The sequence below is a fragment of the Scyliorhinus canicula genome, chromosome 12 (genome assembly GCF_902713615.1).
Source record: "Scyliorhinus canicula chromosome 12, sScyCan1.1, whole genome shotgun sequence".
NCBI lineage: Eukaryota > Metazoa > Chordata > Chondrichthyes > Carcharhiniformes > Scyliorhinidae > Scyliorhinus > Scyliorhinus canicula.
The window spans coordinates 104745493-104763657 of NC_052157.1; the positions used below are offsets into that span (position 1 = coordinate 104745493).

The following is an 18165-nucleotide window of genomic DNA, read 5'->3' on the forward strand; positions in this document are numbered from 1 at the left end:
TCGTGGACGTTCGAACCAGCTTCCCATGTTATAGTGGAAGTTAAAATGCACAGCTTGCCTGGGCTGTGTGGGGACCGTACTGATACTGAAGAATGTAGCACAGTCCATGCCCAATACCATATTCAAAACAAATCCCAGGAAACCTTATCTCCTTGGAACAACACAAAAACAAGAATATTTTTCTTGTGCAGAAATAATTATGTGTTCATCAAAGAACTGAATAGTCACTACGCAGTTTGAAGAGGCAACACCACGTTGGGGTGTGATCTTCATCAGAGTTAATTTAACAAATTGGTAATTCATTCTCCGGATGCAGGTATTGCTAACATTCCTCGTCAGCCCAATCGGATGGTGGTGGTATTCTTTGGGCTTGGCTTACTAGGCCACTTCAGACTCAAAAAGTGTTGTGGGACTGGAGCCACTTGTCGATCCTGAAGCTTTCTTTCCCTAAAGGAGATTAGTAAACATTTTCTTGACAAACCGTGTTCACTTTAACTGAAATAAGTTGTTTTGAAACTGAATTCAAATTCTCAAGCTGTCATGGTGGGATTTGAATGTGTGTTCTCTGATTTAATAATGCAGTGTCATAATATCTACATGACTGCACCTCCTGAACAATCTTTGATTGCAGCTTAAGATAGAAGAAAAAAAATCAATTACACTCCCCCCCCCCCCCCCAACACATCCACAGCAAGAGGCTTTCAAACAATCATCCTCCCTTTCAAAGCAAAATGATTACTGCATCAAAATTATATTCTGTCCTATGATTTGGAATGACAATATGAAACAGCAAAATTATTGTCAAATGTACTTTAATCAGTCCATCTTCAGGATTCCCTGTGTGATGTTGTATCATTACCTCAGTGGGATCTGAGCAAGCTGTTCAGTTATCATTGACTACATTGTGTGACTTGAAAGACTTTGGATAGTTTGAACGTTGCCTGGTGCATTTCTGATTTTGTTCAGCTCGCATCGTTGTGATGTGAATTCGCACCTTTCACAATTCACCCGCCTATTTGACCGCTTAAAAAAAAAAAATACTTGTTTGTGAAACAGTCCAGAGTGACTCTCTCCAACTGAGCATTGGTAATTTTTTTCTGTTGCGTCTGATGTGACAAGCTGTAAAAATAGCTGGAATGTGTAAATGCACAGGGTGCAAAGATCTTTAGTTTTACAGTGTGTTACTGTCAGGTTGTTTCATGTATTTTTGGGGGTTGAATTTTTAGACTCACTAAGGTGAGGAATTAAACACTTCTATTCTGGGCACTTGCCTGCACCGTGGAGATTTGCCAGGACAATGACAGTAGGGGCTCAGGATAAAATAAAGCTCTTGCTTCCACAGTCTCACCAATGTGCCCCTTAATCGCCACTCAGTATAGCGCCTCCTACTGAAGCAATGTGAATTTCCACAAGGCATCTTGGGGCGGCACAATGGCACTGTGGTTGGCACAGCTGCCTCACAGTGCCACCGACCTGGGTTCGATTCTGATCTCGGGTGACTGTGTAGGTTTCCTCCGGGTGCTCCAGTTTCCTCTCTCAGTCCAAAGATGTGCAGGTTAGGTGGATTGGTCATGCTAAATTGCCTTAATGTCCAAAAAGGTTCAGTGGGGTTACAGGATAGGGTGGAGGCGTAGGCTTTCCAAGAGCCGGCGCAGACTCGATGGGCCGAATGGCCTCCTTCTGCACTGTAAATTCTATGATTCTATTGTCCAAAGGTTAGTTGGCGTTAGGGAATAGGGCAGAGGATTGGACCAAAGGGAGTGTTCTTTTGGAGGGTCGGTGCAAATCTGATGGGCCGTATGACCTCCTTCTGCACTGTAGGGATTCTATGATCTTTGTAGCATTTCTTTCATACCTCACAGCTTATCTGTTTCTGTCTTGAGGGAGAATGGACATTTCCTCCTCTGCTTAACCCTTTGTTTCTGGGAGATGGCGTTTGTTACACTGGTTTACTCTGCCCGTCCAGTATGTTGAGGATCGGAGCAGCAGCCGGCCATTCAGCATCCTTCCAATTTGTCAGCCATTTATCGGCATGGGAAGGCAAGGGTGCTGGGATGATGGACATGTCAAGTGAGCAATGGGGGGTGGGGGGCGGGATGGGGCATTTGAGAGCAGAAGGTCATGTGATGAACATTTTCCTGGAAGTTCCAATCGGATTTGGCAACTGTGTACAATATACTTAATTGACACTCTGAATATTACCCAATTAGATGTAACCATTGCCAACACTCGGTTATGGAAAAAAACATTCCCCATTTTGGCTTCTTTCTCAATTGTTTTTTTTTTAAGTGATTGCATTTACACAGTTAATGAGCCGTTGCAAAAGACTGTTGCCAGATCATTAAAAATATTGTTTCCGGGGCTGAATGGAGAAAGGGTTACTCCCTGTACCTGAATAAATTAGGCAATTTATCCCATGATTTGTACTAATAAACATGCCCATTTTCAATGTTTATTAATGAGGTGCATCAGAGGCATTCGGTCCCTCACTCATTGGAGTGAATTGAAACTTGGAGGAGTGTGCGGGCGTGCCAGAGAAAGGAGGGGGGAGATTGACAATTCGTTGGTAAATTATTTAGCACATTCTCTGTCCTGTCCAGCAGATCTTGGAAGTGTCCTATAGCCTCTGACATGGGTTCTCCTCTGCAGGCCCTGCCTCCAACACAAACGCCTGCTTACTGGTGATGCCTGAGTCACCGGATGCAAACCCAACTCTCTTTCCTTACTAGTCCCACCAAAGTGTGAGTATCTGAGCTGCGACATGGTCTACGTGTGTCCTGTGATGTGTGCGCCCTCGGAGTAAGCCACCTCCTCTGAGGAATCATTATCCTTCTGCACCCCCTCATACACCAGGTTAAAGTCACAAATTAGAGCTGTGAAAGCAAATATGTTTCAAGTTAATCATTGTGGACATAATCATATTTCACCCACTGCTGACGTCAAGGCAACATGCATGTTGGATGCCGTGTGGCTGTCTGATATTTAATCCTGTCAGCAGTTGGCTGGGAATCCACCAGCTCACTACCTTCATCAACCAGGCACACTGAGGTTCCACTAGTGCTCGATGCCTCCTAATCTGCAGCTATCAGGATGGAGATGGCAGTCGGATCACCCCTGGTTCTCTGCCTCTCTCTGTACACTCTCCTCCTTCCGAGAGGGAAATAAGAGATCCAAGACCGAGAGGAATTGATTGTTTTGAACAGACGGATGGACAACTTTTGTTGAGGGTGACTGTGAGGGGGAAGCATGTCATTGCACAAGAATGATGGTCACCATTAGAGATGGATTGACAGTTGGGAATGTGAAGGAGCACGGAGACAGAGGGATGGGCGTGCCTGGAGGTCAATGGGTGTGAAGAATGTTGTGGAGTAGGCTTCAGAAGATAGAGTTAGGGGGGGGTTAGGCGGTGCAGGGCCCGGTGGAGGGTGTCTTGGCATAATCCACACATTGGGATGGAGGTGGCTCTGACAACTTTATTGCCTTTCTACACCTGCCTTTGGGACTGAATCTATGAGTGTGACACTACACTTCTGCTATCTCCACACCATCTTGGTTTCAATTGCAGGGCCTCTTCCTCCTCTAACAGGAAACAGCGTCTCCTTACAGAGCCTTACAGTTCTCAATATTACAGCCAGGGGAGAATTGCCTTAAATGAGGTGCAGCCATTGAATGTGTGCACTTCATTCTGCAAAGGCCACTGACCAACTTGCTGCTTACTTTCTGGTTTTGTGTTCACTAATGCAAAAGGGGGCTCCTACGCGCCCCCCCCCCCCCCCCCCCCCCCCCCCCCCCCCCCATCAACCTCACAGTCACCAAGTTGTGGGTTCAAGTCCCACACGTGGGATTTGAGTGCGCAATCTCGGGTGGCACTGAGGGAGTCCTGCACTGTTGGAGGTACCACCGTTCACAAGAGGCATTAAATCGAGAAACCATCTGCCCTCTCAAGTGGAAGTAAAATTTCCTGTGCTACTACACCAGGAGCAGAGGAGTTCTCCCCTACGTTATTTAGCAGCACGGTAGCATACTAGTTAGCACTATGGCTTCACAGCACCATGGTCCCAGGTTCAATTCCTGGCTTGGGTCACTGTCTGTGCGGAGTCTGCACGTTCTCCCCGTGTCTTTGTGGTTTCCTCCCGGCGCTCCGGTTTCCTTCCACAACTCCCGAAAGACGTGCTTATGTTAGGTAATTTGGACGTTCTGAATTCTCCTTCCGTGTACCCGAACAGGTGCCAGAATGTGGCAACTAGGGGCTTTTCACAGTAACTTCATTGCAGTGTTAATGTAAGCCTACTTAGAACATAGAACATACAGTTCAGAAGGAGGGCATTGGGCCCATCGAGTCTGCACCGACCCACTTAAGCCCTCACTTCAACCCTATCCCCTTCACCCAATAACCCCTCCTCACCTTTTTGGACACCAAGAGCAATTTAGCATGGCCAATCCACCTAACCTGCATGTCTTGCACTTGTGACAATAAAGATTATTATTATTATATTTATCCCTCAATCAGCATCATTAGTTCAGATAGTCTGATCATTTACATCATTATTGTTAGTGGAATCTTACAATGCGCAAGTCGGCTCCTTCATTTCCTACATTGCAGCGGTGACCACAAAAGGACTTTGTTGGCTTTAAAGCACTTTGGGATATGCTACCCCCAGTGTAATAATTACCATCAGTACCTGCTTCACAGAAAGGTTGATATGTACATATGGACCAGGCACCCAAGAAGAACTCCCCTGGTCTTCTCGAATAGTGCCATGGGTCTTTTACAGTTCCAGAACAGACCAAACTGTGTTTTAGAGGTGTAAATGACAACAGTAAGTGCAAGTGGAATGACTATCCTTGGCAGTATGTAAACTCCCATCAATCGTCCTTTATTAGAGTGCATTAGCAGGTAATGAAGGTGTGTCAATATACTGTGTGTTTAGAACTCATTCCCTCAGGAGCTAATATACCTGCCAATATTTGAAGTTAATGTTTCCATGTTATCCAACACGTTGTGTACATTGATAATCTTTATAAGATCATTTACAGGAGATGACGTTTATTGCTTTAATTCAGAGGGTATTTTAAGAGACAATCACATTGCTGTGGGTCTGGAGTCACGTGTAGGCCAGACCAGATAAGAAGGATGGCGGATTTCCTTCCCTTAAGGGCATTCATGAACCAGATGGGTTTTACAACAATTGACAATTGTTTCATGGGCAGCATTAGACTTTCGATCCCAGATTTTAAAAATAATTGAAATTCATCTATATGCCCTGGTGGGATTTGAACCAGAGCATTACCCTGGGTCTCTGGATTACCAGTCCAGTGACCATACCACTACGCCACCACTTTCCCATTGAATGATATCAATGATCATGTAGCATCCTGTGCAGCTGCTCTGTTCTCGGGGCATTTCCCATCTCTAACCTTCGCAGCTCCCATTTTTGGGGTTTCCCTCCTTGTTCTGACTGCTGATTTAAAAACATGGTCAGCACGTTCTCACTGCTCCCCCCCACAAGAGCTGTACCAGGTTTCTGTGAGAGTGAGGCAGGCAGTCTCTGTCCTACACCCTCGCCAGACCTTCCATCCCATACTTTTCAATAGTTCAATTCAAACAAAGCTGAAGGGAAACCTTGAACAAAAGCACCACGCGTGGCCAAGATTTTTATAATAAGTCTCCTAATTGCTAGTTTTACTGGAATCCTATGATCATGGCTTTCCTGTTTTTGGTATTAGGGAATTCCAACCCCTATAATCCCCAGTGAGCTATTTACTCATTGGAATAGAACAGCCCTTTGGTTCCTGGTACCCGTGTTGATTCTGGCATGTTCATACTACACTGACACCGGTATACACAAGGTACGACTCCACACCACTCGAGTGTCTTGGAGCAGAATTAGGTCACTCAGCCCATCGAGTCTGCTCCGCCATTCAATCATGGCTGATATTTTTCTCATCCCCATTCTTCTGCTTTCTCCCCATAACCCCTGATCCCCTTATTAATCAAGAACCTATCTATCTCTGTCTTAAAGACACTCAGTGATTTGGCCTCCACAGCCTTCTGGATGCTTGGGATTCTCCTCGAGATGCTGGTAATAGGTATCAGGAAGGGGGTTCAGAAATTCCTGAACGAAGCCAAAACGCTACTCGAAAAGTGTCGGAGATGACCGGTTTGATCGGCTTTTTCACAATCCCATTCCAACACCAGACCTCGGCACTGGTTTACGGGTGCACTCGCAGTAAAATTTGCTTTCAGTTAATATAAGTACACCCTGAATCTGGAGTTTGGGCATGTCCAAAATTCCTGGAGTGAAGCAGCATCCTGAAGGAAAGAAAGACTTGGAATTTTAATGACACCTCTCATGAGCTTGGGGGAAACCCCAAACGCTTTGCAGCCAATAATGTGCTGGTGGAGTGTCATCACTCTTGTCATGGAAGGAAATGTGGGATGTTAAATTTGATCAGTTGGGCCAGTTTAGGTAAGTCAGAGAGTGCAGGTTAGTCACTGCATCTATCTCCACGACCACCCGTTCCTTAAGGTTTGAAAGAAATTGCTGATGAGCTGCCCAGTTATGAGCCCATGGGGTCAGAAAAACCCAACACACAATCTTTCTGAATGATGTTTGAACACTGTTGGGTGGTGCAGACTCACCAACTGAATCGAATGCACTTCTGACAGCATACATTCTCCCAATGCCAGACTTGAGTCAGACCCTCAGAGGTGGGCTCACACTGCGAAGAACCAAAGAGAATGTAGTACAGACAGCCACAGGATTTGCTGGTGTGTCCACTTCCTGCCCATGCCAGCTGTGCTTTGAGTGGCGTCACTCTTCCCCTCAGTTCCCACAGTCATGGGTTTGAGCCCCACTGCTTGAGAGCATGATCTAGGCTAACACTCTGGTGCAGTACTGACGGAATGCTGCACTGTCGGAGGTTCTGTGTTTTTTTTAAGGCACCATTCCAAGAAGGCCCCTGTCTGATCTGGAAAAGATCCCACGTCACTATTTGAGGAAGAGCAGCGAGGTCCATGTTCTGACCAACAATTATCCCTAAACTAACATTTCTAAAAATGGAATATCGGGCAGGATTCTTCGGGCACGTCTGCCCGGAAATTCCCGCCCAAGGTCAATGGACCGTTACATGGTCCGCGTTCCGTGCATGCCGATCTTGCAACGGCCGTGGCCGAAGAATCCAGCCCATCTGGTCATTTATCTCATTGCAGTTTGTGGTGTGTGTGTAACTTGCCCATTGCTTTTCATATACTACAACAATGACTTCACTTCTCAAAACAAATCACTTTGGGATTCCCTAAGGTTGTGAGAGGTGCTATATAAATGTAATTTATTTCTTATCCTATATCAGTACATGCTCCTCTTTAACTATTCATATCTTTCTGCGACCCAGTTTGTGGCAGCGCCACTATTTTCTCTTGGGCAATAATCACCGACTCAAATTGACGTGTTTATTGTGTGGCACATTGAGTTAGCTCAGACTTTCACTCGCCTCACCTGGGGCCCTATGAGAGATGGCATTGCGTAGTCTCCATACAGAGTTTGTTAATATTTGGTGCCCCTTCACACTCTCTACAGAAAGCCCCACAATGAAACCACAAACCTAGGTTTTACTTAAATAAAACTTACCATAATGCAGTAAAAATGAAATGCAACAGTGGGATAAGTGTCTTTTAATGTTGCCAGGACTTTGAAATTGCAGCTATGAGGAGAGTTTGGATAGACTAGAGTTGTTTCGCTTAAAACAGAGGAGGCTAAGGGAGTGACCTAATTGAGGTGTGCAAAATTGTGAGGGGCCTAGACGGGGAAGATTTCTTTCCCCTGACAGGGGACACAGATTTAAAGTGATTGGTAGCAGGATTAGAGGGGGCCTGAGGAGAATCTTTTCCACCCAGAGGGTGGTGGGCGTCTGGAATTCACTGCCTGCGAGGGTACCTGGATCTGCATTTGAAGTGCTGTAACCTGCAAGGCTACAGACCAGGTGCTGAAAAACTGCATTTAAATTAGCAGCTAGTTTCTTTTTTCTCTCTTTTTTTTTGTTGAGCCAGTACAGACATGATGGGCTGAATGGCCTCCTTCTGCACCATAACTTTTCTGTGGTTCCAATTTAGGCACAGCTTGTTTTGATATGTTTTGCTTTGATAAATCGATGAGGTAAACATTTTTTGGGCCTATTTTTTTCATGTGTTTTTTTCATAACTAGGTCCATTAATTCTACCACTGTGGCCAGCTTATGCTGGACATAGACCAATGACATATACATTGGTGACATCTTTCCAAGAGACTAATTTGGTTGTGGGCAGGGTGGAGTTGGCGGTAAAGGTAGGTCATGGGTGAAAAGGCCTTGTGCGGTCAGAGGGGAGCGGACTCTATAATTTAAAAAATTTTTTTTAGAGTACACAATTCATTTTTTCGTGGGTTTGGGAGGTACTACCAAGGAGCCTTGGTAAGTTGCAGCAGTGCACCTTGGCGGCATGGTGGCACAGTAGATAGCACTGCTACCACATAGAGCCAGGGACCCGGGTTTGATTCCGACCTCGGGCGACTGTATGGTAGAACATAGAACATAGAACACTACAGCGCAGTACGGGCCCTTCGGCCCTCAATGTTGCGCCGACCTGTGAAACCATCTGAAGCCTATCTGACCTACACTATTCCATTTTCCATGTTTGCACATTCTCTCTGTGTCTGCGTCAGTTTCCTCCGGGTGCTCCGGTTTCCTCCCACAGTCCAAAGATGTACAGGTTAGGTGGATTGGCTATGCTAATTTGCCCACAACTGTTCAAAGGTTGGGTGGGGTTACGGGGATAGGGCGAGAATTGGACCTGTATAGGAGGTCTTTCAAATGGTTGGTACAGACTCGATGGGCCGAATGGCCTCCTTCTGCACTGTAGGGATTCTATGATCTTGTAGATGGTACACCAGGCTGCTACTGTGCATCAGTGGTGGAGGGAGTGGATGTTTGGGGAAGGATTGCCTATCCAGTGGGCTACTTTGATTGCAAACTTCATGTTTGATGAGCAGATTAAGCCACCAAATGAAATAAGTAAGTGTTTTTCCTGAGTCTGTCTGTCCGAGTTAGTTTATGGTTTGGAATTACACTTAAAACCCCATTAGGACTGAAGGGGAAATGCTTGCGAGATGCAGTCCCGCTTTAAGTGACAGTCCCATTGTATATGGAAAGTGTAACGCAGCAGTGACAACTCGATCAGATAATCTCAATAACTACACTCAAATTTCCCTTTCACAAAATCAGCAAAGGTGCTGATTCTTCCAGATTTAGAAACCCAGTGCCAAATTTGGTTATTATTTTCAGCCACTCCAAAGATATTTCCTGTCAACAGATTTTTATTTTTGTTGGCTCTCCTTTTTTAAAATAAATTTAGAGTACCCAATTAATTTTTTCCAATTAAGGGGCAATTTAGCGTGGCCAATCCACCTAGCCTGCACATCTTTTGGGTTGTGGGGGCGAAACTCGCGCAAACACGGGGAGAATGTGCGAACTCCACACGGACACCCAGAGCCGGGATCGAACCTGGGACCTCAGCGCCGTGAGTCTGCAGAGCTAACCCACTGCGCCACCGTGCTGCCCTGGATCTCCTTTTTAAGCCACACTTCCTACCACAACTCCTGGTCTATAGTGGTAATTCTCAGCCAGCACGGTAGCTGCGGGTGAACCTGGTTTGACCACGCAACCAATGTCCCTGCTAATTTCCATTCGCTGTGCGCAGTCCATTGGCTACATTGCTCAGCCCCTTCACGATTGCCGAGGGGCCACATATTTGTGCATCTTAAAGGGGCTTTTGCTTGTGCATTTGTTCCCTGTGTGGTAGCTCAGTCCGCTGGACAGCTTGTTCGTGATGTGGAGCGAGGCCTACAGTTCCTGTACCGGCTGAGGTATCCATGAAGGACCCATCTTCTCGACCTTGCCCTCATCTGAGATGTGGTGACCCTCGGGTGAAACCACCACCAGTCAGCTCTCTCCCTCAAAGGGGAAAGCAGCCTAAAATCATCTGGGACTATGGAGACTTTACTTACTTTCCCGTTTACTGCATTGCTGTGTATCCACGCAGCTTAGAGCAAATGTTGCACGCATCCAAGATAATTTAAAAAAAAAAAGATTAGCTGTTCATTATTACATTGTTGTATGTGGGATCTTGCTGTGTATGAAATGGCTGCCGCGTTCCCTGCATTAACAAGGGCTGCATTCATAAGCCCCTGAGGGGTACTAATGAGATTACAAGGATGGGGACACCCTAGGGAAGGAGGGCTGCTACAATAATCTGTCACAACCCCTTCTTGTTCAATGTGATCCTATCTTGATTGGCAGAAATTTGAGATTTGGAACTGGATTCTAGCCAATCAAATGGAAATTTTTTTCCCTAAACTAGCTCCCAGTTTCTGACTTGAAAGTAGGCATTCTTAGGGACAGAGGAGTTGTCCCCTCAAACTTCGGATTGACTAATGGGTTAAAGGAGATGGTTCTTGTTGAAGTAATGATGTGGAACAGAGTTATGACATTTCCTTTTGATACCAATGCAGTGATGGACTTTAAGGTCTTGAAGTGATGAGTGATTAGGATGTTTTGCTTGTGAGGTGTATATGTACCGTAAGGAACCTGTGCCCTTGATGGCCTTGTGTCCTGGGGTATAACCTATTCGAAGGATTTGTAGCTTCAAGATTCTCTACGTTGCGGGTTCCAGAATATTATATTGATAGGAAGTGTGGTATGTTGCCACGGGGATGGAGACCAAGTTGGAGGGCAAGTCAACAAGATCACCTTGGCACAACTGCATAGAAGGTGCTGGCAGAGACCGAGGAACATGGAGTCTTTTAATAAATTCTCGGGATATGAGCAACGCTGGAAATTTATTAACCATCCCCAGCTGCAGGGCGGCACGGTGGCGCAGTGGTTATCACTGCTGCCTCATGGCCCCGAGAACCCCGGTTCGATCACAACCCCGGGTCACTGTCTGTGTGGGGTTTGCAAATTCTCCCCGTGTCGGTATGGGTTTCACCCCCACAACCCAAAGATGTGCAGAGTAGGTGGATTGGCCAGGCTAACATTGCTCCTTAATTGGAAAAAAAAATTGGATACTATAATTTTTTTTAAACATCCCTAGAGAAGGTGCTGATGGGTCTTCCCTTGAGCCTCAGCAATGTGGGTAGTCTATTTGGTGCAGAGGGCCTGACTATAATCTTCCAAAGTGCTCTTGATTCAGTAACCATTGTTTTAGATTGGAAAACTAAACGTCATTCCCCTATTTAAGGAGGGTGAGAGAGGGAAATAGGAGAATATAAACAAGATATCTTAACACCTGTTATCGGGAAACTACCAGGGTTTATAATTATGGATACGATGCCTGAACACCCGGTCAGACAAAAGCCAGATCGGATTTGTAGGTCATGTCTGACGAACATTCGGAAGAGGTGACTGAAGGAGTGAACAGGGAAATGGACATTATTTATATGGACTTCCAGAAGGCATTTGATTAATTCCTTCATAAGAGACTGTTAACTCAGGTGAAGCTTATGAAGTTGAAGGCAGGTTGTTGACCTGGTTTGGAGGTTGGCTGAGTGGTAGGAGTAAGAGGAGGGATAACGGACAAATACTCTAATTGGAAGAATTTGACTATGGAGTGCACTGTAGATTTACCAGAATGAAACCAGAACGCCAAGGGTGAAAGTGAGGAGAGATTATGGGGTGAATTCCCCGCGATTTTGTCAGATATTAACGGAAACCCATGGGATGGAGAGAAATTATTTCGACTGATTGCGAGTCTTGGGCCAGGGGTCAGAGCCGAAAGATTAGCGCCAAATCTTTCCGGGGTGAAATTAAGTCATTCTACACACCAGGGTTGTTGGAGTTCAGAACTCTGTCCCACAAATGGTGATTGATGCTAGATCAATTGTTAATTTAAATCAGATTGACAGATATTTGTTAACCAAAAGTATCTAGGGATATGGGATGAAAGTTGGTGTATGGAGGTAGGCCACAGATCCGTTATGATCTCATTAAAAGTTAGAACAGACTCGAGGGGCTGAATGGCTTCTCCTTGTTCCTATGTGCTAAGGATTTCCACAGTGCTGTAAGGGAAGGAATTGATCCAACAATTTTTTTAAAATAAATTTAGAGCACCCAATTTTTTTTCCAATTAAGGGGCAATTTAGCATGGCCACTTCACCTACCCTGTACATCTTTGCGTTGTGGGGGTGAGACCCATGCAGAAATGGGGAGAATGTGCAAACTCCACATGGACAGTGACCCGGGGCCGGGATCGAACACTGGTCCCCGGCGCTGTGAGGCAGCAGTGCTTACCACTGCACCATGTGCCACCCGATCCACACATAATGAAGCAACGGTGATACATGGTTCCAAATTGGGATGATGTGTGAGTTCAAGGGGAATGTGGAGGTGATGACCTTCCCATACAACTGCTGCTCTTGTCCTTTGGCTGCTGGGGAGCACGGGTTTGGGATTGATAGTTGAAGAAATGTTTGTGAGTTGCTGCAGTGCCTTGAGTAGTCAGTGCACACTGCCACCACTGGGCTTTTGTGTGCGAAGAGAGGAAAACGGGAGAGAGAAAATTAAACTAAAAAAAGAATGGGGGGGAAAAAAGCATTTAAAGGAGAAAACAATGCCTGTGTCCCAAATTAAATTTAGAGCTGCATTTTTGAAGGAGAAAATGCATGAATTTTAATATGCTCAGCAGAAAAATCTGTCTTCTTATTCTAATTCTCAAAATAAATTTGCCATAATTGATTTTAACCTTCCGCAACAACGTAATTTATAACCATTTATAACTGATAGTGTATTAATTATGCATTTTTTCTGCCAGGTTCCTTTTTTTTAATTCTCTAATTCTCCAGCCTCCAGTGGTTTAATGCTCTTTATGAAGTTTGTACAGGAGCTGTGTTACACAGATCAGAATTCCTCCCACATTGCGATAGCATTTCCAATCGTAGACAACCAAACAAAGGAAGAATCCTTTAACATCAAAGAGAGTAATGCTCTGGGGACCCGAGTTCAAATTCTACCATGGCAGATGGTAAAACTTGAATTTAATTTTAGAAACCTACAATTAAAAGTCTAATGATGACCACAAAACCATTGCCGATTGTTGTAAAAAACCCATCTGGTTCACTGATGCCCTTTAGGAAATCTGCCATCCTTACCTGGTCTGGCCTACATGTGACTCCAGAGCCACAGCAATGTGGCTGACTTTGTTTTTAAATTTAGAGTACCCAATTTTTTTTCCAATTAAGGGGCAATTTAGTGTGGCCAATTCGACTACCCTGCATATCTTTGGGTTGTGGGATGAGACAAACGCAGACGCTGGGAGAATGCGCAAACTCGACACGGACAGTGACCCAAGGCCAGGATTGAACCCGGGTCCTCAGCTCCGTGAGGCAGCAGTGCTAACCACTGTCCGCCATGCCGCCCCCATGTGGCTGACTCTTATATGCCCTCCGGGACGGGCAATAAATACTGGTCCAGCCAGCGATACCCAAATCCCATGAATGAATTAAAGGATTATCAGTGCGAGTCCATTGCCCGCCAGGGAGTAAAGATTCACGTTTGTGGTAGAATCGGAAAGTCAGGCTTTGAAACCCCCCTGAACATGGAAAATCTTTCACGATCAATTCACGAGTGGGCACATTTGGTGCTCATTGCTGCTGTGGGCTACACTCAGGAATGATTTGTTCGCAGCTTGGAGTAGAGGAGGTGACAAGTGTGGACTAAAAGCACGATTATGGTCAATGATTGCTGATAGTGCCGTGCTGTCCTTGATAATTGACAGCAGGTCAGGTCCAATGATTAAGCACCGACTCTTATTAACTATAGCCCACTTGATCCCACAGCATGATTGAAATCCTGTTCCCTGATCCCTTCATAATGAGCTGAATCTTTTTGTAGCAAGGAGGCTATCAGCAGTAAATGTGTTGTATCCCATCAACTGAATTCATTACCATTAATGAGTCAGCGAAATGATTCCGGATGCATTAATGAGTTTCTATTAGTTTTTGCTCTTTCTCATCCTCTAATTCCCTCTCTCAATTTATCCTCAGGTGTACTGGCAGACATCCAGAGACACTTTGGAGTGAGTGACAGCAAGTCCGGATTGTTGCCCACAGGTTAGTGACCAGCCGCTAACCACTTAGTTTTGACAACACAAAGTTTCACCTACAGAGGCCAGGCCTCGTCTCTCCGGTTGCCCAGCAGTGAGTAGCTGAATCCTGTGGCCACTTAAGTGATTTGAAATGCACTGTGTTTAACCATCTGAATATGAGCATGGACTAGACTTTGTCAAGAGTTGAATTGCATGTGGAATTTCAAGTGAGAATGGAAACTGCAGCAGACGAGCTGTGACTGGGATAGAGTGGGTGAACCGCTATGGACATCACAAGGTTGACTAACATTGTGAAGATTGAGCTGTGCTTTAGAAAGAGTTGTGAATTACAAATCTTTGAGTTCCCTCAATTTCCACTCATTTTGAAGGAAGGTCAAAACTCAGTGGTTACTTTAACATGTCACAATTTGGGCTCTTTTTTAAAAATTAATTCACAGGATGCGGGCGTCGCTGGCTGGGCCAGCATTTGATGCCTATCCCTAATTGATCTTGAACTAAGTGGCTTGCCAGGCCATTTCAGAGTCCATCACAGAGTCTTGTGTGGGCCAGACAGGTAATGATGGCAGATTTCTTTTCCTAAAGCAACCAGATGGACAATGGTTTCATGACCATCTTCAATTCCAGATTTTATTGAATTCAAATTGCACAGAATCACACAGTGGAGAAGAGCCCTTTGATCCATCGAGTCTGCACCAACACGTGAAAAACACATAAACAACCTACCGAATCCCATTTACGAGCACTTGGCCTTGAATATGCCAAGTGCTCATCCAGGTACCTTTGAAAGAATGTGAGGCCACCTGCCTCTACCTCACACCCTTCCAGTGCCTTCCAGACCGTCGCCACCCTCTGGGTAAAACAGTCATTCCTCAAATCCCCCCCCTAAACCTCCTGCCCCTCACTTTGAACTTGTGTCCCCTCGTGACTGACTCTTCAACTAAGCTGCTCCCTAACCACCCTGTTCATGCACCTCATAATATTGTCCACCTTGATCAGGTCACCCCTTAGTCTTCTCTGCTCCAAAGAAAATAACCCAAACTTACCCAACCTCTTTTCATAACTTAAGTGTTCCAACCCAGGCAACATCCTGGTGAATTGCCTCTGCAGTCCCTCCAGTGAAATTACATATTTCCTATAATGCGGCAGCTAGAACTGCAAACAGTATCCAGCTGAGACCTTACCAAACTTCTGTACAACTCCACATGACCTCCCTGTTTTTGTAATCTATGCCTCGATGGATTAAAAAAACATTTTGAGTGCCCAATTATTTTTTTTCCCAATGAAGGGCAATTTAGCATGGCCAATCTACCTACCCTGCACAACTTTTGGGTTTGTGGGGGTGAGACCCATGTAGACACGGGGAGAATGTGCAAACTCCACACAGACAGACAGTGGCCCAAACTGTCCTTGATGTTGTGAGGCAGCAGTGCTAACCACTGCTCCACCATGCCACCCTGTGCCTCGATTGATAAAGGCATGTGTCCCATACGCCTTTTTCACCAATGTATTTACCTGTCCTGCTGCCTTCAGGTCCTTTTGTTCCTCAACTTCCTAGTTCATGTCATTCATTGAATACTTCCTTGTCAAATTTCTCTTTCTAATGTTTATCACCTCACACTTTTCAGGGTTAAATTCCATCTGCACTTATCTGTCCATTTGACCATCCTGTCTATATCTTCTTTGAACCTAAGACACTCAACCTCACTGTTAATCTTTGTGTCATCTGCAACCTCAATGGTCCTATCCCTCACATAGTCATCTATGTCATTTATATAAATTACAAATAATAGGGGACCCAGCACAGATCCCTGTGGTACGCCACTGGACACTGGCTTCCAGTCACTAAAGCAGCCGTCTGTCATCACCCTCTGCCTCCTACATCTAAGCCAATTTTGGATCCACCTTGTTAAATTACCCTGTATCCCATGTGCATTTGCCTTTTTTTTTTAATAGAGAAATACAGCACAGAACAGGCCCTTCGGCCCATGATGTTGTGCCGAACGTTTGTCCCAGGTTAATCATAGATCATAGAATTTTGGACACTAAGGGCAATTTATCATGGCCAATCCACCCAACCTGCACATCTTTGGACTGTGGGAGGAAACCAAAGCACCCGGAGGAAACCCACGCACACACGGGGAGGATGTGCAGACTCCACACAGACAGTGACCCAAGCCGAAATCGAACCTGGGACCCTGGAGCTGTGAAGCAATTGTGCTATCCACAATGCTACCGTGCTGCCCTTAAGAACAAATTAATCTACACTCCATTATTCTACCATAATCCATGTACCTATCCAATAGCCGCTTGAAGGTCCTTTGAAGACTTTACAAGTCTTCCATGTGGGACCATGTCAACGGCTTTGCTGAAATCCTATATAAACGACATCAACTACACTACCCTCATTTACACACCTGGTCACCTCTTGGGGAAAAAAAAATCATCGCATGCTGTGGTTGGATTTGAACCCAGGTCCTCAGCATTGCCCTGGGTGTCTGGATTATTAGTCCAGTGGCTATGCCACTGTGCCATGGCCACCCCTTCTCCTGTTTCTTTTTCCCTCCACGTATTCTACCCCCAGCCCTCTCCACCTCCTCTCCCAGTTGACCCTCATTTTTGGATTGTGCGCAGAATGCAAACCATTCCCAGGATTATCACCGATTCAAAAATAAAAATCAACATTCCAACCCATGCAGCAAAAGTGAGAGAAAATGGAATAATAATGTAGTCTGAGGAGAACAGAACTGAGATTCTCTCCCTGAGTGGTTTAAATGATTGAAAAAGGGCTTGCTGATAAAGGTTGGAGACAAACCTGCTCCTCTCTTTTGAAAAAGGGGAGAATTAGTCCTTTATGCTAAATAGCAGCTGCAGTGTGCAGCTAAATCACTTCAATGTAAATAGCCTTGCACTGGGACTTTACATCACAAGCTGAGCGTTTGTGTGAAAGTATTACTGAAAAGGAAATAAAAGGCAGGGACAGTGATTTGCAGCAGGAATCTGCAAGGAGGAAATGGGACATTAATGGAGGAAGAAAAACAGATATACTGAAATCAAGAATAGTGTGTTTTGTCCCTGAAATTAGAGAAATGGATTCCCCATTCGCTCACATTTATGCTTCAGCTCTGATCTAAACCGGCAAATGCCGCAGGTACTGAAACCCTGCGAGTGCAGGAGATTCCCCAGACGCTGTGGGCAGAGTCCAGATAAAAATCCACATGTTTCCTCCCATGGCCATAGCTGTAACACTGAATCTGGGAGACAGCAAGATTTGTATTTGCAGTGGCCAGTTTCTTGCACAGTAAGATACCAATATCAGCTGGGGAGGGAGAGGGGTAGAGTGATCAGAGGGCTGGGGGAGCAGAAAGGGACAGGAGGGAGGAGATGGAGAGGGTTAGGGGAGATGGAGAGGAGGAAGAGAGAAGGGAAAGGGGAAATGAGGGGAAGAGGGAGGGAGTAGGATGTACAAGATGGGCCCGGGGTGTGGGGAACAGGTGGGAGTGGTTCAACAGGGGAAATCCGTGGTGATTTACATATTCATACTTTGTACCTGCAAATCACCATCCTGTTAAAAAAACACATGGACTGAAATCAAATTATGCACATTTTATTTCTTGGTTAAGCAAAATTGTGGAATTCTGTCACTGCCGATATTAGCTTGAACTAGGTATTACAGCAGTGCCAGGCACTTGATGCCCCCCTTCAGATCCAGTATCCATAACCTGCTAATCATTTACAAACAACATTCCCCAGTAGCTGAAGGACTGCATTCTCGGAAATGCTGCCAGGTACTAGTGATCGGCAGTTCAAATCTAGATTAGCAGTAATAATCCATCTTCCTCGTGTAACAAAACAAACCAATCGGGTTCTAACAGTGGTCATTGCTACCTCACATTCCCATGGACCAATCGTATTCCACAAAATGTACACTTGGCAGCCATGTTGGATTTTACACCTGTCCAGGGCTATACACGAAAGGAAAATTAATTAACTAAAGTCGCTCCTGTTAAATTCCCGATTTCTAATGTTCATTC

General features: G+C 45.2%; 1 protein-coding gene across 1 annotated transcript in view; it reads left to right on the top strand.

Annotated features, from left to right (window-relative positions):
* The window catches only part of LOC119974615 (protein spinster homolog 2-like), a 128176-nt gene that overhangs the window by 10388 nt on the left and 99623 nt on the right, over nt 1-18165 (top strand). The window contains exon 2 of the mRNA XM_038813648.1: nt 14073-14138. Within this exon, the coding sequence (XP_038669576.1) occupies nt 14073-14138 (66 nt within the window). The remainder of the gene's footprint in view (nt 1-14072; nt 14139-18165) is intronic.